At 37.9% G+C, this 26,354-nt stretch overlaps 2 protein-coding genes across 6 annotated transcripts in view; both read left to right on the top strand.

The window, feature by feature from the left end:
* LOC110967485 (sodium/potassium/calcium exchanger 3) overlaps positions 1-4,853 on the top strand; it is a 71,023-nt gene extending 66,170 nt beyond the window's left edge. Inside the window, exon 17 of the mRNA XM_022217112.2 lies at positions 1,397-4,853. Coding sequence (XP_022072804.2) covers positions 1,397-1,549 — 153 coding nt within the window. The 3' untranslated portion in view covers positions 1,550-4,853. The remainder of the gene's footprint in view (positions 1-1,396) is intronic.
* A 3,141-nt stretch (positions 4,854-7,994) lies between these two features.
* LOC110950666 (ras and Rab interactor 2-like) overlaps positions 7,995-26,354 on the top strand; it is a 53,736-nt gene continuing 35,376 nt past the window's right edge. For 2 of the 5 annotated variants that reach the window (XM_051945513.1, XM_051945517.1), the window contains exons 1-2: positions 7,995-8,128; positions 20,040-20,136. In XM_051945513.1, coding sequence (XP_051801473.1) covers positions 20,077-20,136 — 60 coding nt within the window. In that variant the 5' untranslated portion in view covers positions 7,995-8,128; positions 20,040-20,076. Of the gene's footprint in view, positions 8,129-15,532; positions 15,550-18,022; positions 18,153-19,703; positions 19,929-20,039; positions 20,137-26,354 lie in introns of those variants that run through there. The other 3 variants (XM_051945516.1, XM_051945515.1, XM_051945514.1) reach the window with 3 other exon arrangements.

The raw sequence follows: 26,354 nt of genomic DNA on the forward strand, positions 1-26,354 counted from the left end.
ATGAAAAACGTCGCCACCAGCTTTCAGAAAAGCTTTGGTTCCCAACCTGTGGGTCGAGACCTGAAAATGAAGTCAGAAGACGAATCTGAGACGCTGCAGGATGATTAATGAGTTCCTTTAGTCTTCTTTTTTGTCTTCAAGCCAAAAAATTTATCTTGAGTTTGCTTTGTAGAATTTCTAAGAGCCAAAAAGATATGAAAGCACTGCTAAGGACACGTGTAAAGTCAGCTCAAAAACACAACTGGATACAAAACCACTGCAAAAATACCCTCTGAGCAAGCACTTGGCAACAGTGGAAAGGAACCAAATAACCGCCGACAAAACCAGGCTAAGGGAGGGTGGAAATCTGCCTCGACCGCTGGGGTCGTGACAGCAGATTGAGAACAGACAAACATAGGAGAATAATGAACATTTTGGAGATCAGGGACGCCAGTGACAGCAAATCAGAGACGTATAAATCCAGAATCAGACACCTGACTGGTTAGGGCGAAGGTAAGGATAGCAGGATATAGCAGAGTGAGAACAGACAAACATAACAGAACAATGAACATTTTTGGACATCAGTGAGTGGAAATCCAGAGACACCTGCAACTGACTCTCTTTTGGGCAAATATTTTGTAAGTTTTGCCCCAAAATCAGCAGTATAACACAGTGAAGAGAAATTAAATCCCCCAAATAGCAGATCAGAGACGTATAAATTCAGAAACCTGCAAAGACAACAAACTCTCTTTTGGTCTGGATTTTGTAAGTTTTGCCCAAAAAGTGCCGATCTAACAAACTGAAGAGAAGTAAAATCCCCCTAAAAAGCAGAATATGGGCTTGACGACAGTTGATGGGAGCCAAAAAACCTACTCTTTACCAGGAAGGACAAAAACAAAGACTTCCGACAGAGCCAGGCTCAGAGAGGGCAGACATCTGCCTTCACCTTTCATGGTAAGAGTAGCAGGATAGCAGACTGAATAAGAAAGTTAGCAGAATATGGACTGTTTGAATTCTATTCAGTTAAATTTTATTGCAAATTTTAAATGGAGAAATCTAACAACTCAGAGTTCATTTTAGATTCCCCTTGAGCAAGCACTTGGCAACAGTGGAAACGAACCAAAAAACATCAGACAGAACCAGGTTTAGGGAGGACAGATGCCTTGACTGGTTAGGGTGAGAGTAAGGATAGCAGGATATAGCAGAGTGAGAACAGACAAACATAACACATCAGTGAGTGGAAATCCAGAGACACCTGCAACTGACTCTCTTTTGGGCAAATATTTTGTAAGTTTTGCCCAAAAGTCAGCAGTATAACGCACTGAAGAGAAATCCCCCAAATAGCAGAACATGTTGTCTTTCAGATCTGTTCTTCTTGCTCAGTTGCATCTCTAAAGTGGATCTGGTCTTCCTGCAGGTTCTCGGCGTCCATTTAAACAAATGGACTCTGGACCGGCGACTGGGCTTGGCCTGCCTCATCATGTACGCCATCTTCCTGTGCTTCTCCATCCTCATCGAGTTCAATGTTTTCATATTTGTCAACCTCCCCATGTGCCGAGACATCCACTGACCCGCCTCTCCTCATCCTCCTCTTCCTCTTCTTCTTCTGATGGAGGAAACCTCACCTGGCTTCCAGTTTCTTGGCGCCTTGGAACCAAGTCCGACTTTTATTTTTTAGAGAAATAGAGCTCTGTATGATTTTTCTTTGGTGCAATACAAACGAAAGAGAAAGAGAAAGGGGACACCGGAGGCTTTGAGGAGGGTTTTTTTTTTTCTTGTTTTTTGTTCAGGATTGGAGGCGCAAAAAGAGAAAGTTCCAGCAGCAGAAGGTTTCTGCCAGTCGAACCGACAGGCTGGCTGGAGTGAACTGAATCCACACCGACGGCTGCTGTTGGTGAACACGCTGCTACTGACCGAGGCGAGGGAAGAGAGGAATCAGCGATTTTCAGCTGGATTGTTTGCTACTCTTTGTACAAGTTTGGGTATAAGCACACGATTTAAGGTATTTTTAAGCAAAAAAAAAAAAGAACTGTCTTTCTCTGTATATATTTGAGGATTATAGAATATTAGCTGATATACGGGATTCTCTTATGCACAACTGGATCGGTCTTGCAAAGCCGAAATGATCCGACGACGATATTTTACTCGCTTCAACACGTCTCATGCAGCATGCTGTTCTAGCCACAGCTCTAGCTTTGCACTGACAGAGATATTTAACACTATTCACATAGAGTCTGTTCTTAGCTGTTCTTTTCTTTCGTGTCCGAGTAGATGTGGGCTTTACTTTTCTTTAACCAACAAAAGAAAGGGATCTACCTGGAACTGACATCCAGCACTGTCACTTTATGGGTTAGAGATGTAACTCTTTTTATTCTTCTATTTGCAAAGCGTCTACAGGTACATTAAACATGTAACTACTGAAGTTAAAGTTCCCTCTAGACGGTAGACCTCTTGTATTATATCAGAAGAGTTAGTTTCTAGTTGAGTATAACGTTATTTCTTAAAAGCCAAAAGTATTTTTAGTATAGAAGTCGTAGATTTGGACTTAAGAATGGGCACAGTGTGTGTGTGTGTGTGTGTGTGTGTGTGTGTGTGTGTTACAATCTGATGGAGAACCAAGGAAACCACTGTCACTGGGAAGACATAATCATGATTTATTTATGAATTAATTTATTCAAAGATCGTGTCTAACCACCAGTTTCAGCCCTTTGGATCGTGTACAGTGTATTCAGTGGAACAGAGCTGTACAATGTACTGTACCTAATATATAATCTAAGTACTGGAAACTGACTTGATGTTGTTTATATTTAAGAATAGAACTTTATAATTTATAAGTTTTGTATAGTTTGGAATGATATCGCAACATTTGTATGTTAGTTCAACACGGCAGATTTTAAAGAAGAGGATGTCGAGTTGTGAGGAGGATGCAGATTTTAGTTCCTCACTGACCCTACACATTAAAGGATTTACTAAATAAACCTACCAGGCTCTGAATCAGGAGCCCAAAGGCATCGGGGGGGACCTGGTTCAGAGCCTCTGTCTGAAGTAACTGCTAACAGTTTTTGTTAGTCAAAGAAACCACCACAAAGAGGGACAGAGCAATGATACAGAGATGCAAAATGACTTAAAGCAACTATGAAGAGACTCAGAATGACACAAAACAACTACGAAGAGACTCAAAATAGCTTAAACAACTACATAGACAAAAATGACTCATTCAAAACAGCTACAATTACCTTCAAGCAACTCCAGACAGACTTAAACCGAAACTCAAAATGGCTCAAATCAACTACAAAGAGACTCAAAACAACTACAGAGGGACTAAAAAAGACTAAAAATAGTTTGAAGGAGGCACAGTTGTAAAGGAAATCAAAACTACTGACTGAAAATTACAGAAAACAACCATATAAAGACTCAAAAAGTGCTTTAAGGAGATTCAAAACAGCTACAAAATGACTAAAAACAACTACAAAGGCTCATAATCACTCAAAATAACCTAAGAGAACTATAAGGAGACTCTTAAGTACAAGGGGCTTAAAATACTTAAAACATCTTTAACAACAAGACACAGTAAAAGGAATGACTTAAAGCAGATGCAAGGAGGCAAAACATCTAGAAAAAGACTCTAAATTGCTCAAAACAGCCACAGAAATTATCAAAACAACCATACAGAGATTCAGAATTACTAAAAATACAACAAAGCTGACTCAAAACAACCACGCGCAAACAGTGACAATGAGACTCAAAATAATTACCAGAAAAAGATGCAAACGTGCCAAAAAGTGAAGCACAATGAACACAAAGGGGCAGAAAGCAACTACAGAGGCTTGGAAATACCTCAAAACAACAAAAACAGTTCAAATTACCATAAATCAACTCAAAATGAGTCACAACCACCTCCAAGAGACTTAAAATGGTCAAAACTATGAAAAGTAGACATTCAAAACAACCACAGAGGAACTTCAAATGACATATAAAGACACAAAACAACTACAGAGGCTAAAAACTACTCAAGACAGCAAGAGCTGTCAAAATGAACAGAAATTGAGTCAAAACAACTGAAAGTAGACTCAGAACAGGCATAAATAAACACCAAATAGCTCAAAACATCCAGAAAAAGATACAAACTAACAGAGCAAATGCAAAATGAACACAAATGGACATGGATTGACTAAAATGAGATAGAAAATGAACTCAAACAGATACAGAACCACTGCATAAAGCCTGAAAATGAGACGAACAGGAGCCACAAAGAAGCTCTCATCATGTTGCTTGTGATCATTTTGTGTCTCTCAGTCGAAGCGTTTTTATTTCTTGCAAATGAAATTAGTGACAAAATCCCGACTAAGATTCATTTTCATAAAAAAGGAAGCGTGCAGTCGTGAACTGTGATTTCCTCTTTTTGTTTGAGCTGTCTCCAGCAGTATTTCCACTCAGTGTCAGCGTGCGTTCAAACTAAACGTGGAAAAGCTGTAATTTCATTTAATTTTACTTGCTGCTCCTCCTGCAGCCACTAGATGGCGCTGTAGGGCTGCATTGGAAGGCGGTTTGGGAATATTTTCAGCTAGACTTTTAGACATATACTGGTCGGTTTGCATGCCTCTTTCATAATTCTGATTATTTTGTGTGTAATTTTAATGCATTTCGGAGATCAAAAAGGCACTGTCTTGATTTTTGCTGTACATATCAGGAGGAAAATGCTACTTTAAACTTCTGATGAGCAGTTAGATTTGAGATATATACAGTATTTAGAATGTAGGACGGTTAGTTTTCAGATTATTATTGTCGTTTTATGCTCATGTCTGTTGAATTGTTTGTAAATCCTCATTTTTGTTGATGAGGACCTCTGGGCAGAAATAAAGAAGTTGGCCTTGTTCCAGTGGTCTTCTTGCAATAAACTGATTTACATACACACAACGTTTTCCAACGTTTTTATGAGCTGGATCTGGATGTTTACTGTTTATATGGACAGCAAGCTATCCAAAGAAAAAAGATGAGTTAAACCTGTGTTACTGTCTACATTATTTAGAGATTTTGCTCTCAAATGTTTCCACTTTCATAGAGTGAATGGTTTTAAGCAGCGTCATTCCTGATTGCAGCTGCCGAATATTCATAAAGTTTTGGGATTTTTGTTTGTTTGTTTGTACAGTTTTAGTTATAAAGCAACAAAACCTAACCACTTTATACTCTGGGGCACAAGAACAGAAATCTTATTCAGTCGCTTATGTTGAGAAGTAAGAAAATGAGAAAACTTCCACAACACTCGTAGCTGCAATCAAAGCAGGTCTGGAATTCTGGCTGTCTGTTCGGTCCATCTCCTCACAGTCTAGACCAGAGATTTAGCAGATTGTAGTTTCTGCCTGTGTCTCTGGAGAAAGAAAACCAAAGTCCTGAAGCTGCACATGAAACAAAGCAAAACACGATTTGTAACGTGATCTCGTGTCTTTATCACTGTAATGTGCTGTCTGTGTTTTGAGTGTTTACACTTTGCATAAGTTATCTGGTCAGCTAAGTGTTGTAGAGAGAAAGAAACGAGGCGAAAAAAATCAGTAAAAACAGTGGCAGTAGTATAGACGGATTTGGAGCCGACGTCACTCTTACGTCACTCTCAAGTGACTACGCAAAAAGCGCCGTATTTACCGCGGAAAGAAGACCGAAAATGTCTTGTTGTGCTGTTGGTTGCGCAAATCGTTTTGATAAAAACCATAAAACGCGCAAATTTTACAGAATTCCAAGTACTCGTACCCTAGGCTAGTTGTTTCCGGTTGTTTCTGTCAGAATCGTTGCGCCTCTGTCGTCACTTAGTTACGCCCGCCTTCTGACTCGACACTTCATGGTGATTGGTCCGGCTAGTTTTAGGAGCATCAAACCTCGAGCCTTATGGAGGGTAACTAGACCCACCCTGGCAGAGAATTAAATTTGCTGCCGTGGGTTGTCTAGCGTGGCTAGGCTAGCAGTAGTAATCAGGAGGCACAGAATGAACCATAGTTCCACTAATCATGGCTGCAGCGGTCGTTCTCCTAAAATGACTCCACAGATAACAAACTACTTCCACCAAAATACCGGCTGACCAGACGACTCCCAGCCTGCAGAAGAAGAATATTCCAGCATGAAAACCATCCAAAGTTTAGCGCCAAACACAAGAGTTTGAAAACACACAATCAGAACACCTCTGGACTCTTTTGAAGACAAAGACAGAGCAACAGAACCGTCCAGCAAAGACCAGCTGAAAGAAATAATCTCTGAAGAAAGACAGAACATCTGGTTTCCTGCATGCTGAGGAGGGTTCAATCTGTCGTCAGAAAGAGAGATGGACAAATGAAACACTGAAAAAACAAAAAGTCACCGACTTTTATTTCAGTCAGATTCTACCCTGAGGCCTCTTTTTCTCATGTATTAAATCTGAACTTCTAGTTTTAAATTTAGACCAAATATTGTCCTGTTCACCACAAATATGATGCAGTTACTGAAAACATTGCTAAAAATACTCACGGCACGCCACAGGGAAAGTTTTAACCAATTTATTGTTTGCATCCTTTAATTAAAATCAAAGGGAGGAAACTCAAACCAAACAAATGTGGCATAATTAGGCACAGATGTAAACGCAAAAAGCAGCATTCCAACACATGAACACATGAAGATAGCTCAGAAGAGTCCAGGTGGACAGATGAGAGCTCTTATCAGCTTAGTTCTCAGTTAGGCGTCAGTTTCAATATTTCTGCAGGAAAATAAGATTCAGATCTGGAACTACAGTGGTGGAAATAAGTTTTCATTTACGAACCCTAAAAAATATTGTTTTTTCATCTGAAAAAAATCCAAACATTCAGCAAAAAAATTCCCCAACTTTTTGAAAATTTACAGAACTTTCAAGAAGAAAATTCCAATAATTCCTTAAAACTTTCCCTTAAAAGTTTTATGTACCCCCCCCCAAAAAAATTGCCAAGAATATTCTTGTAAATATTTTCGAATAATTAGTAAAAGTCTTCCAAAAAAATCCTAAAAATATCCAAAATAATTCCATATATACCAGTAAAACTTCTAATATTTTCTTAAGAACATTCAGAAAAAAATCAACCAAAATAAAGCAAAATTCACTGAAAAACATTTTTGACATTTCTTTTTTTTTCCCACCAAAAAATGTTCAAAGATTTCCCAAAAATTGTTGAAAATGTGGACATCAGAAGTGTCACTGTGAAAATATTATTTTTTTGGGACATTTTCAAACTTTAAAACGGGTCAATTTTGACCCGCAGGACGACACGAGGGATAAGAATCACTCTTAGGTGCAATTTCTTTTAGTACAATCACAGCCATAATACTAAACAAATCCTTTAAAAAAAGCCATTGAAAACTTTAAATTGATTGGTTCCATTAAAACAAGAATTTTTGAGTGTTGGTAGAATTCAGCCAGTTAGTTTTTCTTGTAAGCAATGAACAAAAATAAAAACATAATTTGTATTTGTTTACAAGAGCATCACCTTTTGAAACACAAAAAGATTTTTCCATAAATATTCACAACAAAATTTGAGATTTGGTAAAATTTTAAGCATGTCCAAAAACTCTTTTCCACCACTGGATCAGTTGTCTAGTCCAACACAACAGATTAATGGCATGTTTCGTGTTTTTCTAAAGCAAAAATCTCCATAAAAAGTATCCTGTAAATATCAATATCATATTAGTATAAGTTTCCTTATTTTTCCTAAATATGTACTTTAATTTATCTTATTTTATGAAGCTGTTCAGTGTCAGAAATCCTTCAGCAGTGTTTTCACCTCTTATCTGTCTACAGTTTATTTATTGAAAAATAACATTTTTATACATTTAATAACATTTTGCACACGTGTGACATCAAAAAAGGAGGTGTGACTTTATATTTTATGCACAGTTAAACGTATTCATGATGTTTTCTAGGTGGTAGCAGCATCACAGTGGTTTTAGGTGACAAACATGCAGGTTATCGTGTTCCGTTTGTGTTTTGGGGAACATTTAATGACTAATTAAGGATTCATCCCTTCAGCCAATCACAGCAGGCTTCGTATTTCCGCCTCCTCCTCTCAGCTGCAGAGGAACCATGAAAGCTGCGAACCGAACCGAGCCTCAGTTTTCATCATGAAGCAGGAAAACTGCGCCTCAGAGCAGCGACTTTAAGGTGAGGCTTCAACACTTTCTGCTTCTTACTGCAGCAAAATATATCCGAATATTTCCGGAGGCTGATGAAGGTTTTCTGCTGTTTTTGCTCCGCTGCCAGTTTGAAGCGCAGATCAGCAGGTTTAGACAAGTTAAAGAGGCTGTTGATGCCAGAAAAATTAAAGAAACATCAGTAGAAAACGATGTAAATGTGGCAGCTGGGTGCCATTGATAATGAATCTGAAAGAGGTGGATGAGTGAAACGTTGAAAGGCTGTGAAAAAGTGTGAAAATGACGATAAATGTCAAGTAAAACCGTAAGTTTGTGGTCACTCACTGTTAAAGAATGAAGGACTTACACCACCAAAAAAATGACTTTTCAGTTGTACATCACTTACAGTTTTGACCTGTTTTTTTATTTTTATTTTACAATAGACATGTAAATTAATACTAATAACATAATTTTATTCATAACACTAATAACATAATCTTAAATAAATAATAAATAAATAGGATTTTTGTAGATTTGTTTATGATTTACCAAAACAAAAGAATTGTAAAATAAGAATTTAATCCTTAATATACTTCTTCTTCTGTCAAATAATGCTATTTCTGTCCATTTAAATACAGTAAAAAAATAAAAAAAAAAAGTTAGTTTTTTTAGAGTCAAACATTGTAAAAGAATGAAAAACTATTCAAAAAATATATCCACATTTTTGATGTGAATGTTATTTACAGCTTTGGCTTGTTTTTTTGTTTTTTTGTTTGTTTTGGTTTTTTTACTGTCAACATGTAAATTTCTGAATTTTTTTCTGTGACTTTACTCGATATTAGATGCAAATAACCAAAACTGTAAATCTGTAAAATTACAGTTTGAAAAATTGTTCACCATTTTTAAAAACTGAAATTCTTTTTTTCTTTTTTTCAAATAATGGCAAACATTTATAAACTAATGTTTTTCCAGATTTATATCTGTAAAAAAAATAATTTCATGATCCAATGTTTTTTTTAAGTATTACGATTTATAAAAATACACATTTTTGATTTAGAGGTTTTTTTTTTAGATTTGCCGATAAAATTTATAATTTATCATTATTATTACTGTTATTAGTGTTTTTATTGTTGTTATTAGTCGTGTTATTAGTAGTAGTATTAGCCACATTAACATGCAAATTGAAACTTTTTTCTGTGATTTCACAAGTTATTAAATTGCATTTAGTGAAAATGTAAAAATCAGAAAAAAAATACCAACAAACTGCTCCAAAAATTACAGAGAAGAACAGTAAAGACCTTCATTTTTCACAGCGTGGTCTTGTTTGTTTTTCTGAATGTGGATCTATTTTTCTCCTTCAGGCTGCAGAAGCTTTGCTGAACTCCTGATCTTATCATTATTTATTTTTATCTGAGTCTCTGTCAGACTTTGCTGCTGCTTCTCTCAAATATTTCCAGCGTTCAGTGAGATGAAATAAAGAAAAACTTCTGTATCTCCGTCGATTCTACACTGTAAGAAACTGCATACAAATACACATTTTTGGGGGTGGATGTACAGTTCTGTTGCAGTCACCATATAAATTGATAGTATGATTTTTATTCTTATTCTTATTATTATTAGATGCTATCTGTATTTTAACAAAACATAGAAAATCTATCAGACAAATATTGTTCAGTCCTTAATATGCAGAATTTTTCTTTTTTCTTCACGGTAAACATTTGTAAAATAATAATATTTTTGCTGATTCTAATACAGTAAATCAACAACAGTTAACATTTACCATACAATAACATTTTTTTCACAGTGCATGTGATGGTAACTGTAAGAACTTTAGTGAAAAATAAAAGTTGATTTTCCTTTTAAGACAAAAAGGGCTGAAAGCTGCTAGTAAAAGTGAACACATGTGCACAGCTGTATATCACACATGTGTTTGACAGGAACTTCAAAGAACTTACTTTGAAATATGAGTTCCATATAATACAGACTTCAGGCTTTGCAAGTTTAGAACAAGTTATAGGGACAGTGCACAAATTCTGAAAAGAGGAAGAGGACAAAACGTTTGTTAGCAAAGCAAAGCACCTCATGTTGACTCTCACTAGTATCTTTATCTTTTTGTTTTTACCTTTAACGCCATTCACAGCTGCACAACCATGACTCTCATGTAGCTGTGTGGTTCAGAGAAGAAGAGAGAAATTTAGCTCAAAATTAGATCCTTTTTTATTAAACAAAGCTGTGAATAAGAGAGGAGATAGCAGCTGTATTGAACAGAGAGTTACTGAACCTGTTGCTGTAACTCTGCTAGACTAGATGCAACACCTCTTCTAAAAATGACAGATTGAAGTGACTGCGGCCTCTGAAACCACAACGCAGACTGTCAGAGTAGAAGGCAGAGAAACTAGATGTGATTCAGAAGCAGAGCAGGTCGAGTTTTGTCTGCCTGAAAGGAAATGTTCAGCTGCTAGCTGTCGTCGCTGCTGTAGACGATGTGTGTTTAGGTGGTTCTTATTCAAAGTATAAAAGATGTTAGTTCTGAATCCAGCGATACAGATATGTCTTTATTTATCCATGTTGTGTGTGAGTCTCCAAATACAACCAGAAATATCATAATTTTTAAATACAGGCATAATGTGGTTCATCACATCTTCAGCTCAGCGCAACAAACTGGTCATTTCAGCTCAATTCATCCTGATTTTGTTGTTTTGTTTTCTCTTAAATCGTCATTTTATTCAGAATCTGTGGCAGTGAAGCAGTTTGAAACTCCAGAATATCTACCAACATTTTCATTTTACTGGTACAACTTGTCATACCTGTTCAATCAGTTATAAAACTTCAACATCAAAACAAACTTTTCTATATTTTCGAGAACTATTTCAGAAGCATTTCATATGTAAAAGTATTGCACGTTTTGTTTTGTTTTATTGTGACTTCCAGTAATGCAGATTCTGAATCAATGGCATGATGAGAAATAACAGTGAAACTTTCAGGATTTCAGCTTTAATAGTTCCTGAGATATCGTTGTTCAAGCAGCCTCTCAAACAGCAAAAAACAAACAAATTTTTAGAAACTGTTGTATCTGTAAAAGATTCCTTCTTTAATATCCAAAGTTGATGGTACAAAAATTCCAAGCGAGTCATAAATGTGTGAGCAGAAGGCCGTTAATGACACGCTGCACTATAAATAAGAGGTTTTGACCCTCCTCTCCCATTCTATTAACATTTCATACTTTCTTTCTTCATCAGTGACACTGAGAACGTGTCCTGCAGCAACATGTTCCAGCTCACTTTCACTGCATTTTCTTTCATGTCTCTACCTGAACACATCTCCTCCGTCCTTCTCTTTCTTCTCTGATAGAGTATTTAATGAAGTTTATCGGGAAAATAAAAGGGACCAATTTCCTCATTTAGGCTTCCTTGGAATCTGTTAAAGCGATTAGCTTCAGGACTTTTTGGACCAAAGACTCATAGTTACATCCTGCTCTGGGGAAATGAATCAGCATGAAGGTATTTGGGTGAAAAACAACTTGCAGCTCATCAGATTTGGGTTACAAAGCTGATTAGTGCTTGATTGAGGTCGTGGGTGTGTTGTTGTTCTTGAGTTTCTCTTTCTGTCTGCAGCTTCAAGGCTACATGTTTATAAAAGGCCATGATGTTTTGCAGCCACTCGAGTTAGCGGCGGTGTGAGACTAAACGTCGCTGTGGGGATGTTAACACTGAATGCCTTTCTAGGAGCCACACTGTGATCCTGCAGCATGAAGTCCAACACTGTGTTCAGCTGCAGGAGCAGAGAGCAGCTCTGGTTCTGCTGCACGCATGACTTCACATTATGTGTGGGAGAACTTATTCAGACGTCATGATTTATTACTGGAGCTGGCCTCTTAAATGAACAGCATAAACTGCAGATTTTGCAAAAAAAAGATCTTGGGCTCTTTTGGAAATAAGATTTGGTGTGTTTTGTTTTGTTTGTACACAGAGAAAAGTAAGTCTGTAATACAGCAATCTAGAATCTGTGTTGTTTTACCTGATAGCAAAGAATAATTTGGTTTGTCTCAGCCTCAGCAAATTCAGAATAATTGTGCACTAAAAATGTCAACAATTATTGCTCGGTTAATTAATTGCTGGCAAGAAATTTAATCAACGAAAAAATCTTTTAACTGATAATAAAAATGGAGAAAGTCTTGCATGTCAGAAAATGTATTGTAGATGAGCTGCATTAACTGGTTGTTCCACCAGGTGGAGCCTCTCAGTGACGCAAACTTTATAGTGTAGCGACTAGCGGAGGCACCATTTGGACTATGGACCGTTCATGCTGGAAAGCAGAGAACACTGTGGGAGTTTAGCTAGTAAAGGGCCACCATGAGGAAGTCTTCTGTGATGCTTAATGCCTCTGTTTTGGATTGAAATTGCCAAAATTGAAAGTGAGGTTTGGTGTTTTGCTTTGGTTTATACAGAGAGAAATGTAATAGAAAAGTGCTAGGGCATAAACAGCAATGTAAGAGATTACAGCTGGTGCTGCTTTAACTGATATATAAAAAAGAAAGAACCAATAATGCATAATGAAGGTTACACATGTCTGAAAATATATTGTTTTGCATAACTCATCATTTCTCCGAGTCTCTACAACTGAGGTAGAAAGTGAAAAGTTAGCAATAACCCATAGGGACATAATAGAAACGTTACACTCCACAAACTGCACAACAACATCATATTTTGTTCAGAGCTGCAGAAACCAAACTACCCTCCTCCTCTGGAATCCTCTGCTGCAGGTTTGCCTGGAGCCGCTTAGCTTTGAATGTGATTAAAGTCAAATGTATCCAGAAATATGCACCGTGTCCGAACTAATGGGCTGTTTCACAACACTCACAGCTGTTAGGAGGCATTTGCAGATCCGCAGCATCTCTTCTAGCCATATAAGTCAGAAGATTCCCTTCACTTCTCCATAAAAAACATGTTTTCCAAGTTTCTGACTGCTCCAAACAAAGAGGGTGGCCAGAAACAACATCTGTCTGTAGTTTCAGGATCAGTTATTTGTGTATATTGATTGATTTGAAGGAGATAGCGTGGATGTGTTTTGGCACCTTGTGAAGCTGATTCAGCATCCCATGAACTTCAGATCAGGGAACAAATGATGGGAAGTTGAGTTGTTTTAGGATGACCTTTGTGGGGGAAAAGGTTGAATGCAGCTTTTTTGTCCGTAGTTCTGTCAAAAGTAGTGCAAATGAAGAGAGCTAGAAGTTGTGGGATTTGTTTTTTTCTTACTTACAGTTTGGATATGGTCTTGACTACAGTTCCCATCATGCTTTGTGGGACGCAAGCAATAAGCATAATACTGCCTGAGATTCAAGCAGTTAGCTGGTGTCTGCACCAAATCTGTGGTCTTATTATGCTTCTGACAACAATGAAAGGATTGCTTTTTATGCTGCAGTGAAGCATGAGTTTTAGCAAACATCTGAAGCCATAAGATGCTGATTTGTAAGTGGGTTTATGGCTGAATTTCAGAGTTACGACGTTGTTGTTTTCAGAATTGACGTGTTAAAATTTTTGTTGACTTTATGGCAAGTAGTCGGAAATTTCAGCGGAAAAGTACTCATAAAATTGCAATTTTTAAAAGTTTTTATTTACATTTTTAAACAAAAGCAACACAGCAAGTTTATAATGTAGCTGTTTCCTGTCTTTATGCTAAGCTAAACCCCTTTTCAGGCACATGTAGCTTTGCTGCTTCAGAATTTGGCATACATCTAGGGAGAAATAACACAAGTGGCATAATGCTTAATGACATCTTAGTAACAGAAAGATTAAATCTAAATCAGCTATGTAGCATCTGGTTTACCTGCAACTAATAAACTTTGGACCACAGCTCACCTGTCAGTGAATAAAAGTTCATCCACTGTTAGATCCTGATCCATCTTGTCTCCATGTTGTGGATAATTTATAATTGTAAGTATTCTAGTCATTTTTTTCTCTGGGAGATGCTCACATGGATCCTGCTGCTGTCTTGTGCTGCAGATATTTCATTAACTCAAAGAAAATATTCCTAAACAACTGGAAGCAACAAACTAATCTTCAGCCAAAACCAGATTACATTTATGATTGGTGACTCTCACTAATGTTACAAATGGCGCCTTTATCACAGTAAAGTTATATTTTTAGGGATATATCGTACACGGTAGAGAGAAGAAAATGTGCAAGATTTTTTGTTCTGTGATAATCATGGGAAAAAAACAAGGTTAGTGTGCAAATATTGCACACATTAAGAAATCTGTATTTTTATAAATCAGAGTGTGGTCTACCACTCTGTCTGACTGTAGAATTGCACCTTTTTTCCACCATATTTAACTCAGCAAATAATACTATTTTGCAGCTATTATATGAAAAAATGGACATTAAGAATTGGTCAATGAATTGTTTAAATGTTACCTTAAAGGTACACATTTTTACAGATATTGCATTTAATATCTGATAGAATCATAGCAGAAAGTATGAATTTACATGATCATTGTTTTAAAAAATACAACAAAATACAAGCAAATAAAAATTGCAAGAAAAAAACAGGCAAAAATTGTCAACAGAAAACATTTGTTTTAAACAGTAATGCATTCTTTTACAACATGTAACTGCAAACGTACAGTTTCTGACTGTATTTAAATTACCAAAAATATTATTCAACATATTTGACATTTTTAACCACATTTACATCAACAAAAATAATGATTAGCAATTATTTGCCATTATTTGAAAGAAAAACGATGTATATTAATGCTTGAAAAAATGGTATTTTTAAAAAAAAAAATGTTACCTGCATTTTGCAATTTTTTATTTATTTACAGATCATATCTGTTAAAAGCACAGAAAAAGTATTAATTTACATGTTGACTGTGAAACAGACACAAAAATAGGCCTAATCCATACATAATGACAAAGATCTGCTTTTTCAGTGTATTTTCAGTAACTAGTTTTACCAAAACTTGCTTTCATTTTTACTACTTACAGTTTTTGATTACAATATTCCATTTATTTAAGATTCTGTTGGTCCCTTTGCTGTCAGGTTTTCCCTTTTTTTTCTCAGAATTTTTTCTCTTTACGGTGTAGAATATTTTTTTCTTCATTTTGAAGTCCCATCCCTCTTCTACGTCATCTTCCACCTCCTTCTCTTCCTGTTCAGTCTGAAAATGTCAACATCCACCTTCCTGCAGCTCGATCCTGGCGTTCCTGGTACTAATTTAAAGGGGAGGAGGAAACAGACCAGGCTTTTCTGACCTTCAGTGTGGAAACTTGTAGCTGGGCGTCGCTGGCGTCTGACACAGCGTCTAACCATAACTCAGCCCAGTGAGGCTCGTATTATAAGCTGGTTTGAGCATTTGCAGGCTGCTATTGTGAGACTAAAGCTGTGATTAGAGGTCGGGCTGCTGGTCCGGCTGGTGTTTGACTGACACCACATCTCATGGAACAAATTAAGGTAATCCCAACCTTCTGTCGGATTCTTCAAGTCTTTTTTTAAACAAACACAAGTCGGGCCAGCGGGTTCAGCTGCACTCACCAAGAACCACTGACCCAAATTCTGCTCTGCGGCTCAAACACACATCTTTTACTGCAGCCGAGCCTTTTTAAAGAGCTGCTCTGAGTCAGGTTGAACGCAGCTCGCTGTGTTCTGCTCACGCCGTCATCTGGTTTTCCTCAGGGCAACAACACGACCTGCTGTGGGAATTCTTATCAGCTGTGGGTTTGTGCAGCTGCCTCCTTACCAGACCTCTGAGCCGACACATAAACTTTGTGTCGTCCTGACAGTTTAAATGGCACCAGTTGGACGTATTTTTGCAAAACTGAACCAGTTTCAGAGACAAGAAAGAAAGTGTGTTCTCCTGTACTTTGGATGAACTTTTAAAACGAAGCAGGAGAGTAATGATCAGAAAAAAAAATTCACATTACTGTATAGTCGCATCCAGAGGCTTCTCACCTTAATGGCAGGTTAGAAAGTAGCCATTGCTTGACAGTGTACAAATTGTTTAGCACTTAAAAAGTGTTGAAGAAAACAATTCACTCTCGCTCCTTCAAAGTTTGCTGTAATGGTGTGGTTTTATTAGTGTTTCCGGTAATACGGTGGATTTACCAACACAGCGTATGGGTCTGCAAGGGTAAGTCGACCCAGAGCATTTTCAGGGCCCACAGGAATGTCAGGGGATGGGTCAAAGGGTAGGGAGGGGCTGTATGCAAATACAGAGGGTAAGACAAAAGGGACATCTCAGAGGATGGATTAAAGGGTTGGGAGGGGGTTGTAAGTAAATGCCAAGGTAGACAGCGGTTAATTTGTGTTTAGTTCAATCGAGGGTAAGACAACAGAACAAAAGGGCAATTGGGTAACAGAAGGTTAGACGGGGGTATGACAGACGGTAACAAGGATGAGTCTGGCAAACATTTGCAAATAGTAAAGGTGTGATAACAGTAGGTACGACGGGGGTATGGCAGACAGTAACAAAGGATGAGTCTGGTGACATGTAACAGTAGTGACAATATGTGGGCTATTTCTCCATCAATAGCAGTACGCTGCCAAGGCTGATCAGTCGTCGTATGAATTTGTAGTAGGATCGCAATCATGATCGTCAGCAGGCAGCTGACTTGGCATTCGCTTGTTGTCATGGTTACAGTGCCACGGTGCCGCTAGTTGAAAAAATATTTACCAAATCCCTGAAGGCACACTATACGCTGCATCACTGACAAAATCTAATGAGGTGGTCCTTGTGTCATTTCTGATCTTCTCTGAAAATTTCATCCAAATCCATGTGTCTGTTTTTGAGTAATGTTGCTAACAGACAGGCAGACAAACAAACAAATAAACAGAAGGACAAATGTACGCCGGTCGTCACATAGCTCTGCTGCGTTCCTTGGCAGAGTACTAAAAATATACCCAGACTATGCAGATAAAAAGGAGAATATGGAGAAAATGTAAAACAATACATTTTTTTAAAAAATTGAATAATTATGAACAAATTCACTCTCTGTACTCCAAAAATAGTTCTGAATGTTTGTCTGTTTTGGCATTGAATGGAAGGTTATCTTTAAAAGAAAGAGGGGAATAAAGCCGAAGTGACATTATTTCTCAGAGCCTGAAAGAAATGAGCCAGAAACTGTAGAAACAGAGAAAATTGTCAGCTTTTCAACTTCTCAACCTTGAACTACTCCCCTACGATGTGCTGTTTGATCAGGAAAAATAACTAAATCTACACTTACAATTGTGATGTTTCATCGAGATCATGGCATTGTGCATGTTTTCTTACAGAAACAAAACAAAATGAACCTTTTCAACAAATCATATTTTGTTTAAAACATCAAATTCTGTGCTTCTTTGCACAGCCATGGAACCATTCGTGACTTATCTGTGACAAACGGTCACTTAAGAAAAATTCTGTGACTTTTCAGTTGAAATGCAGAGCAGAGAACAAATATGTAAAGAGTAAAATATCTGTAGCATGTAGAGCCGCCATAGTTATGCATGTTTATGCATGTTAATTCCAGATTTTCTTTTCCAAGTTTTCTGAAATAATTGAACAATATTTAAGTCTTTTTTATTATCATTATTTTAACTATTTTTCTCATTTAATAGGCGCTCTTCTCTAAGTTTCTCACTTGTGTTTCTACATTTTTGTTTGGTTTTGGACAGCCTCTAAAATATGTTGGTTTCTGTCTTGTTTCGACAAAATGAGATAATTATTCCATCAACTGACAGAATAGTGCTGAATAGTGAAGTATCTGTAGCTGTGCTTTCCAGCCTAGTGAAACTGCAGCAGAGTCCATTAAATGCCGTTTCAGCTGTAAGTCTGTGCCCGTTTCCTGGCTGTCTGAAAATAGAACTGATCTCTGTCTGACTCTGGGGGCTTCAAGGTTTCAATTCCACAAAGAGAAAACAGTGAAGAGAAATAAAAACACGGAGAGGATGAGGGAGAATCAAAACATGAGCTTTACTAAGTGCTCCCCGCTGAGGGCGTTCGTTGAAAATCAGTCGGTGATGATTCCGCTGCTGTTGATCCTGTGAATGATCTAGAAGTCGTGTTTTGAAACACTGAGGTGAGTAAAGGTGTTTCTACGTGAACAAAGCTGTGAGCCTCAGAAGAACCAGAGAGCATGCTGGGTAATGTAGGAAACATGATGACCTCTGACTGCTGCAGCTGCTCTCGTTGTGGGAATGTTGTGAACTAAGATAAACTGTCAAACTACAGCACAAACTGTTTTCTCAGTTCAAATGCTAATTTGTTCTTTTACGATGTTTGAATGAAAATTTGCACTCTTTTCACTTTATTTTAAATCTGCAAGAAGTCTTTATTGTTGTTGCCATTTTCTGGAAGGAAAAATATGTATAAGGATTAAAGAATGGTGAATAATCAGCTTTTATTATACTGATTTGCAAAAATAGCTAGAAAAGCAACAAGTAAATATTTACATGTTGACTGTAAAAAACAGAAAAAAGGTATAAATAATATCCACATCAAAAATCTGTATTTTTATAAATATTTATAGCAGTTTTTATTTAAAAAAAATTATGAATATATTTTAATTATGTCAGGTTTATTTAGAGAATATAATTACATATGCAACAATGACACCCAGATACATGAAAATTGCATCAAGATCTAATGTTAAATAATCAAAAGAAGCATTAATGCACCAGGATCCAGTTATTTTTGTGTCATGTACCCGATTAAAAACAGTTTGCAGTTAAAGTGTGGGTGAGGTAGAAGTCAGTTCAACAGTAATTTCTCTAACTGGATATGGATTGCAGATATAATCCTGCCTTTTGCTGCATATTTTAAGCCATTTCCTCTTTCCCTTTTCACTGTCCATGTCTTCGTGTTTTCTAAATCTATTTCAACAACCTCTGAGCAGCCGCCGGCACACTGAAAGGTTCTGCAGAAGGTTTGGATGGTGCAGTTATGCCGCCCTGCTACTTTTTTTCTTTGAATTATCCATCTTAATCTCAGTTCTCACCTCCCACTGTGCAAATATTCCATAAAAACTGTTCCACACGGTGCTGTTTGAAGGGGACACCAGCGCTGCATCCCGGGCTTCACGGCACCGGAGATGAATGTGATTGTTTAAAGAAATACAAACAAGATGGAGCGTTTTTCATCCCTCTAGAGCAGAATGAAACTCTGGTGTAGTCGGAAAAGTGAGATTAGTGCTTCAGTAAAGCAACAAAACCAAAACAAAGAGTCTAGAAAGTGCTGCAGAACTTTGTTTAGTAATTATTCAAACTATTCATGTACATAAAAATAATGAATTAATTCAATGCAAGCGTCATTTAGGGTCACTTTTAGAGCATCTATTTTGACATTTGATTCTCTGGAAATGGGCAATCATGATTCGACTCTGTAGAGTCTAAGTTGATGCTGTTCTTCTGCTGGTGATGAGGAGGGTTGATGGTTTCCTTTCTCTTTGAGATGTAAGTGTGGACTGATGGTCGAACTGTTCACGAGGACTGTGAACTTCTGCCAGGAAGGGAAGGGCTGGTTTAATAGTTTCAGTCTGCCTGCAGAAACAGGAAGGAGGGGATTCGTATACAGATTAAACCGATGAATACAACGAAAGGAAGGAGGAAAGAGATTCCTGTATCTGCTCAAAGCATCTGAAAAAAGTCAGACCGTTGAAGCCAGCTTAAAAACCGCCAGAGCTTTTACTTAGTGGCAGCTTTGCTCTGAGGACCTTTGGTTTTAAAGCTCTCTGTTCTGATGGGTGTGGAGACAGCTGTGCTGGAAGTGAAGCCGTCTGAGATGGAAAATTAATTATGTCTGTATGAGGACATGGGAGCAGGGTGAAGGAATGAGAGGAGCGAAGCCGGACAGACAGGTAATAAGAGGACAGACTCTCAGTGAAAGGATTCCTGCGCTATGATACCGACTGTGGCCGGAGCAGGAATTTCCTCAATTTCCACAACTGAAGCCTGTTTTTGCCCCACAGAGCTTCAGACGCTAAGACGGACCAAGAAAACAACAACATGGCCTCCAGCGCTCCTCCCCCCGGCGGCCTCACGGACCGGAGCGGCAGCTTCTTCAAGGTAAAGACCGACTGGACACACAACCGAGCAAATGTCCCTCAGAAAAACACAGAAAACACGTCATTGTCTGTGAGGCCAAATGTGTTTTTCTGGGAAACGGTGACTCAGCACTTTGTTTGGAACAAGAAAAACCCACAAACAGCAAATTAAATGACTATTTTTGTGCTTTTTTTTAAAAACAAAATAAGACTCTAAAAAATTGCAATTGTAATTTTTGACTTGTTTTATCAAATGAAAAGATGTATGCTTGCACATAAAAGAAAATTATTTTATTTATTTGCAGTATTTCATTTCATTATTTCATTATCATGTGTGATATTACCCCAGTATCATTGCCAGCATTACTTTTTACTGTTCTCGTCCAGCATTATTTAAGCTACTTACTTTATTTCATTAATGTTTCGTACTTGTATCTCATCGCTTTTCTACTTTCAAACACTGCTTTTCTTATGTAATTTTTTCTCTGAGCAATATCTGGCACAACACTTTTCTTTGGCATTAGTAATGTTTTATCTTATCTGTATCTCACTGTGGTGGAGCAACAATCAAGAAATAATTAAGAAAAAATGCAAGTGCATGGGTTAAAAGTAAGAATAAAAATGCAGCTACCACAAAAGATAGGTGATAAAAAAGTTATTGAAATATTTTTTCCCCTGCTAAGAATGAAGTAATTTCCTGTGGAAAGAAGTAAGGAAACTTTAAAGATAAGAAACTTGACTGTTTCCTCACTGGAGAAATGTATCTGTTCCAGCAGCTAGGTAATAATGAAGGATAATAAACAGCATTTAATATTTATAATTATCTGACATGCATATGGTTCAGAAAATATCACTAGTTGACTTTTAAATTATCTGCCTTTTTGTTGATGTGCTCAAAGCTGGGACTTTCCATGGCAGCTTCATTTTTCCTCCCTAATCCAACTCACTCATATTTGGAGACTGTTTGATCTGCTTCAATGATTCTGAATCAATGACACAAAGAAAAATAGCAGTGAGAATTTCAGGCTTTTATCTTTAGTAGTTACTGAGATATTGTTGTTCAAACAGCCTCATATTTCAGTGTGTGAAAAAAATGTCCTGAATAACAGACACCATTTTAAATGTTTAGAGTTTATTATGAAAAGTTCCAAGTAAATCAGAGGTGGCCGTGCAGAAGGACACTGATTATCTGAGATGCTCACATGTCCACATCTTCAGTGGTCTTACTTCTTATTCACTTTGAATTGTAGATTGTGGGATTTTTTTTCCAGACCTCTCAAATAAATTATTGCATTGACTTCATTATAGATACTAGAATTCAGCTCCTGCACACAGTTGATGCTTAGAATACATGTATTAAATCAGCAGGTTTATTTGCAGGTGGGAAATGATCACTTTTCTAACGTAACTGTTAACAAGTGGCCGTTGTCTTTGTTTGTCAATACGTATTTCTAAGGAGAATTAATGGATTAATGTGCTAAGGGACCATTTTATCCTGTTGAGCTTTTATTCAAATTCTCACATTATTATCATTTCTGACTGAGACCCAGACACAGACTGATGAAACATCAAAGCTGCGTCCTGACAGTTTTCCTACACTCTCTGCCACACATTAAAGCAGAGCTGGATGTGAACGATGGCAGCTGCACTTGTTGGCATCCTGACAAACGCACTGGAATAAAACTTCCCATCATCTTCAGCTTCTTCTAAAACTATAATCACAAATCACGCATGTTGTCGCTCAAAGTCTCTCGTTCACATTGGAAAAAACCAACAGTTTTGCTTTTATTTTTCCTGCGGCGCCAGATGTGGCGTTAAAACACTCGATCTGTTTCTGGAGAATTAACAGATTCCAGTTAGTCGGCTTCCTCTCTGCTTCTGCTTTCCTCTCAGACTTTCGTCATCTTTCATGTCCTGCCAGTCCAATAAACTGACTTCATTTTACTGAGAGCAAATCAACCTGCAGAATTCGCCTGATTCTCCTGAAGCCTTCAAATGTTTGTTTATGAGGGTTGAGAAATCTACTGAATTCCTGCACGTTGCTAATTTTCAGTCATCCAAACTTGGGCTTTTTTAAACAAAACTTTATCCAGTTTCTTTTTCATTTTGACTTGTTAAAGCTCCTGCAGATAAACAGAAAACCATCCCAGCTGCTTGCGCAATAATCCTGATCTGATGTTGTGTTATTTCATTATTGCTGACTGAACCTCTGAAGAAACCAAAGTTTGTTCTTCTGCAGCTTTGCCTCATGTTCGGTGTTAGTTGACAGAGGCCCAAAAAACGTGCATTTCTGCTGATAAGATGTAATATTACAAGAGAGCCAAAACATTAGATAAGCACTTTTTGGCCATAACTCAAGGATTCATGTATAATTCAGACAAAACTCCACCCAGGTATCTTATCAGGATAAAACAATAAAGTGATGACATTTTACACTCCAAAGGCTGATTTCCCTTCAACATCCTAATGTTCTGCAAGTACACTTTTCTTCCTATTATTTAACGCCACAGCTCAGGAACAATAAAGGAGATTGTGACCATATTTCTCATTTTGTCAGATGCTAATTTAGTGACATTAGTCTTGAGGATTGATTGAAAACATGAAAGACAGATTGCGCTTTTACCATCAGAACCGGTGTGTGCTTTGTTTCCATATCGTTTTGCTTCATTATCTGTAAAACTGTATAATATCCAGACATTAAATGAATGTAATGGCTTAGTAGGGCGGAACAGTTGACCAGACAAGACCAAAATAACCTTGTTTGGTTTGAACCCGGCCAGGATTACCACAGTGAATGCATAGTCCTGACAGTGACACACAGAGGCGGGAGTCCTCTAGGAGCCTTAGTTTAGTTTGGTGTACTGAATAAACTACAGTACACTCACACAGGTACAACATCCGGAAGCCAAAGCAGTGAACTCTTAGCCTAGTCGCGCTAGACAACCCACGGCAATGAATTTAATTCTCTGCCAGGGTGGGTCTAGTTACCCTCCATAAGGCTCGAGGCTGGATTCTCCTAAAACTGGCCGGACCAATCACCATGAAGTGTAGAGTCAGAAGGCGGGCGTAACTCAGTGACGACAGAGGCGCGACGATTCTGACAGAAACAACCGGCGCACAATAAACAGTTATCTTTTGACTCGGCTTTGGCCACAGCCCTTAAAGATTTGAAGCTAAAATTCAACTTGAAAGATAAACAAAGGACGGCACTGAAGTGTTTCATTGAGAAGAAAGACGTATTTGGACTTATGCCGACGGGATATGGCAAATCCTTACTATACCAGTTGGCTCCGCTGGTTGGGAAGCTAATGGGACTTAGCCACAATCCGCCAGCGCTCTAGGAACTACGTCAGCCTATTCGTTGCGCTGATTGGTTGTATACCTACCCAATTGCTGCAGAATGATTTGAAAGACAACCTTTTAGCCCGCCTCCCTCCCTGTCGAGCGGTCCTAGACCCTTGTGCCTTCAGAACATGGGTCTAGCGTGGCTAGGCTAGTGAACTCTTGTTTTACTGTGCAAAATCCCCGCTACAAATGGCCTCAAATGTATGAAGCATTGCATTTTTCACCTGACTGCTTTTGCTTTAGTTTTACCAAATTGCACGGAGGAATAAATTGAACCACTTTCAAATTTATTGAAAGACAAATTTAGACCCAAAACCCAAAAAACAAACTCACACATTTAATTTGCTTTGCAGCTTTTTCCGTCCACGGCAGCCCTGTGAAAGCGCTCTCTGTAAGTGTCTGTGTGTCAAAACCAAACACATAGTTTCCCATTGACTCCATCCATGGCTTTAGCAGCAGAGCATGCACAGAATCACTTACCTCTGCACGCACGCACACACACACACACACACACACACACACACACACACACACACACACAACCTTAAAGGAGCTGCACCAGTAAACCCTGATTCAGCTTGAGATCTCTGCTTCAGTCTCACTCTGGATCTCCTTGTTGTAAATGAAACCTGTGGAAACAAACCCAGATGAATGACGCTCCATAAATGTCAGCGAAAGACAAACATTAGTTATTGAGTGCTTTTCTGGTTATCAGTAATTTTCCCTTTAAAAGTCAGCACAGTAGATTCAAGCTTCCACAGGGCTTCCTGCCCAGATCCAGTCACTGACCTTCACTTTACAGCTCAGGAATTTCCCATGTCATCTCTTCTTCTTTTTATTCATGTAATTCAGTGCCTGTCTAATAACAGGAGGTTATGTTTCTACTTCTTTCCATTGCTTCACAAACTCTTTATGGGACCCTGGAGTTGAAATGCTTCCTGTTACAGACTTGCTGAGTAAAGATTTGATCAAACACAAATTATTTTAGCATTCTGCAAGACAGAGGCACAAACTGAAACCATTTTAGAGAGCACAATAAGTGGATCTTCACTGAGGAGTATAACAGTGACAGGCTGCTGTTTTTAGATGGCTGCATGTTTGTTAATGAGCTGTGATACACAAACTGCTGTTTGTGAAGTTAACCCTGCACTTTTTGTGACTGCATGCAGCCACATCCACAACTTCTCTGACACGATGTCACTTAGTCTGGAGCCGATTTCAGTTAAATAAATTAGACCTGCAATTTCCAACAGGTTGGACGAGTTTAAAGTTGTGTTCATGGAATTATGTTAATTCTCAAAATTAAAATTCATTTTCTGACTTTGATTTTAATGCTTAATGAACAGCCAGAAACTCTGAAACTTTCTCACAGTCTTTGAAATACTTATCTTTGATGCACTGCTCCATTGGAAAACTTAAAATAGTGATTTTTTTCCTACATGGCTCGCTAAAAAAAAGCATCTGCTCTGACCAGGTTCTGTTAAAAGTAAAACATTCTTCAGTGTTCAAGCCATTTGTCACTCAGCTGTGACCAGCAGTCATTTGACAAAAAATCAGGGACTTTTCAACTGAACTGCAGGTTGTGTTTGCACAGAGCAGAGAGGAGAAAAGTACCAATTATAAATGTAAATAGTAAAATATCTGTAGTGTGTGGAGTCACTGTTTTTTCTCTGATATTGGAAACACCTGGTGACACTTGGAATAATCCTGTACATGTTAATCCTTTGGTTTTTTCCATTTTTGTAAAATAAGTAAACAAAAAAATGCTACTTTATTCTTTCTCTTTTTTTTTCAAATTAATGACATAATTGTTTCATTCTGCACAGAAGACATTTCAGACTTGTCTCTCCATCTTCATTACTGTGCTGTTTCTTTTGAGGTGCATGACTTTATATTTTCATAAAAAATGATCACACAGTGAGTACAACAACAGGATCAAAAAATATCCAGAAACTGCTTAGAGTTCAGAGTTTTTATTCCCTTTTCAAGTCAGTTTAGTGACGTTTCTTCGGCCCAGAGTTGGTGGATAAAACAAACAGGCTGCTGCTCAGTGAACCTGAAGTTTTCACTGGTTTACAATCTGGAGGTTTGACTTTAATCTGGATCCATCCTGCAGGAGAAAACTGTCAAATGTGCTGTCTGGAGAGGTTTAATCTGTCAACAGCATCACTCATTGTTTCTTTAGAAAGATGAGAAGACTCCACTGTGGGATTAACCGCAGTGCTGACTCAGGAGTCGAGATGTTTAAACTGCGACTGTCACGACTCTTGAAGCTGTAATGGGGGAATAATGACACTTTGCTCCTCCTGTTTCTCTTTAAAACCGTCATCGTCTTCACCTGGGTTTGTGCTGAGCAGCTTGTTTGTTTTGTGCAGCGTTGCATTCTGCAGATTGCTCTTTAACTAGTGGAGTTTTGACCTGAGCCTGTGGCTTTAACAGAGCTGGCTCCACTTAGTCCTGTGAGGGGAAATCAGAGGGCCTTGTGGTGACGCTGGTCTGGACTGGTGCCCAGTTTTAGGAGGAAGGTTTGGAGAAGAACGTCTCCTAGTGGCTGAAACGTGAAGTGGAAGCTGCCAAAACTCATTAAAACTCTGTAATTCTCAGTGTTTGGACTCTGTGACCACTCAACTGATAATGATGTTCTTGATTGATTGAATTCTTTTACTCTGTGGCCACATTCACTGTCGTGGACTTTGAGAAATCTTCTTGTTTGACCCAGATCGAGTTAAAAGCCTCCAAATTTCAACATCTGCTCAGATATGTTTAAATCCCCGGGAGTGCTCCAACATGTGGAAACAGGGAATGTGGAAAATGTTTTTTTAAAAAAAAAACAAAAACACAGAGACAACATGAAATCAATTAGCTGCCATCTTTAAACTACTGAGCAGTTTTCAG

Source organism: Acanthochromis polyacanthus, chromosome 3 (assembly GCF_021347895.1).
Source record: "Acanthochromis polyacanthus isolate Apoly-LR-REF ecotype Palm Island chromosome 3, KAUST_Apoly_ChrSc, whole genome shotgun sequence".
Classification (NCBI taxonomy): domain Eukaryota; kingdom Metazoa; phylum Chordata; class Actinopteri; family Pomacentridae; genus Acanthochromis; species Acanthochromis polyacanthus.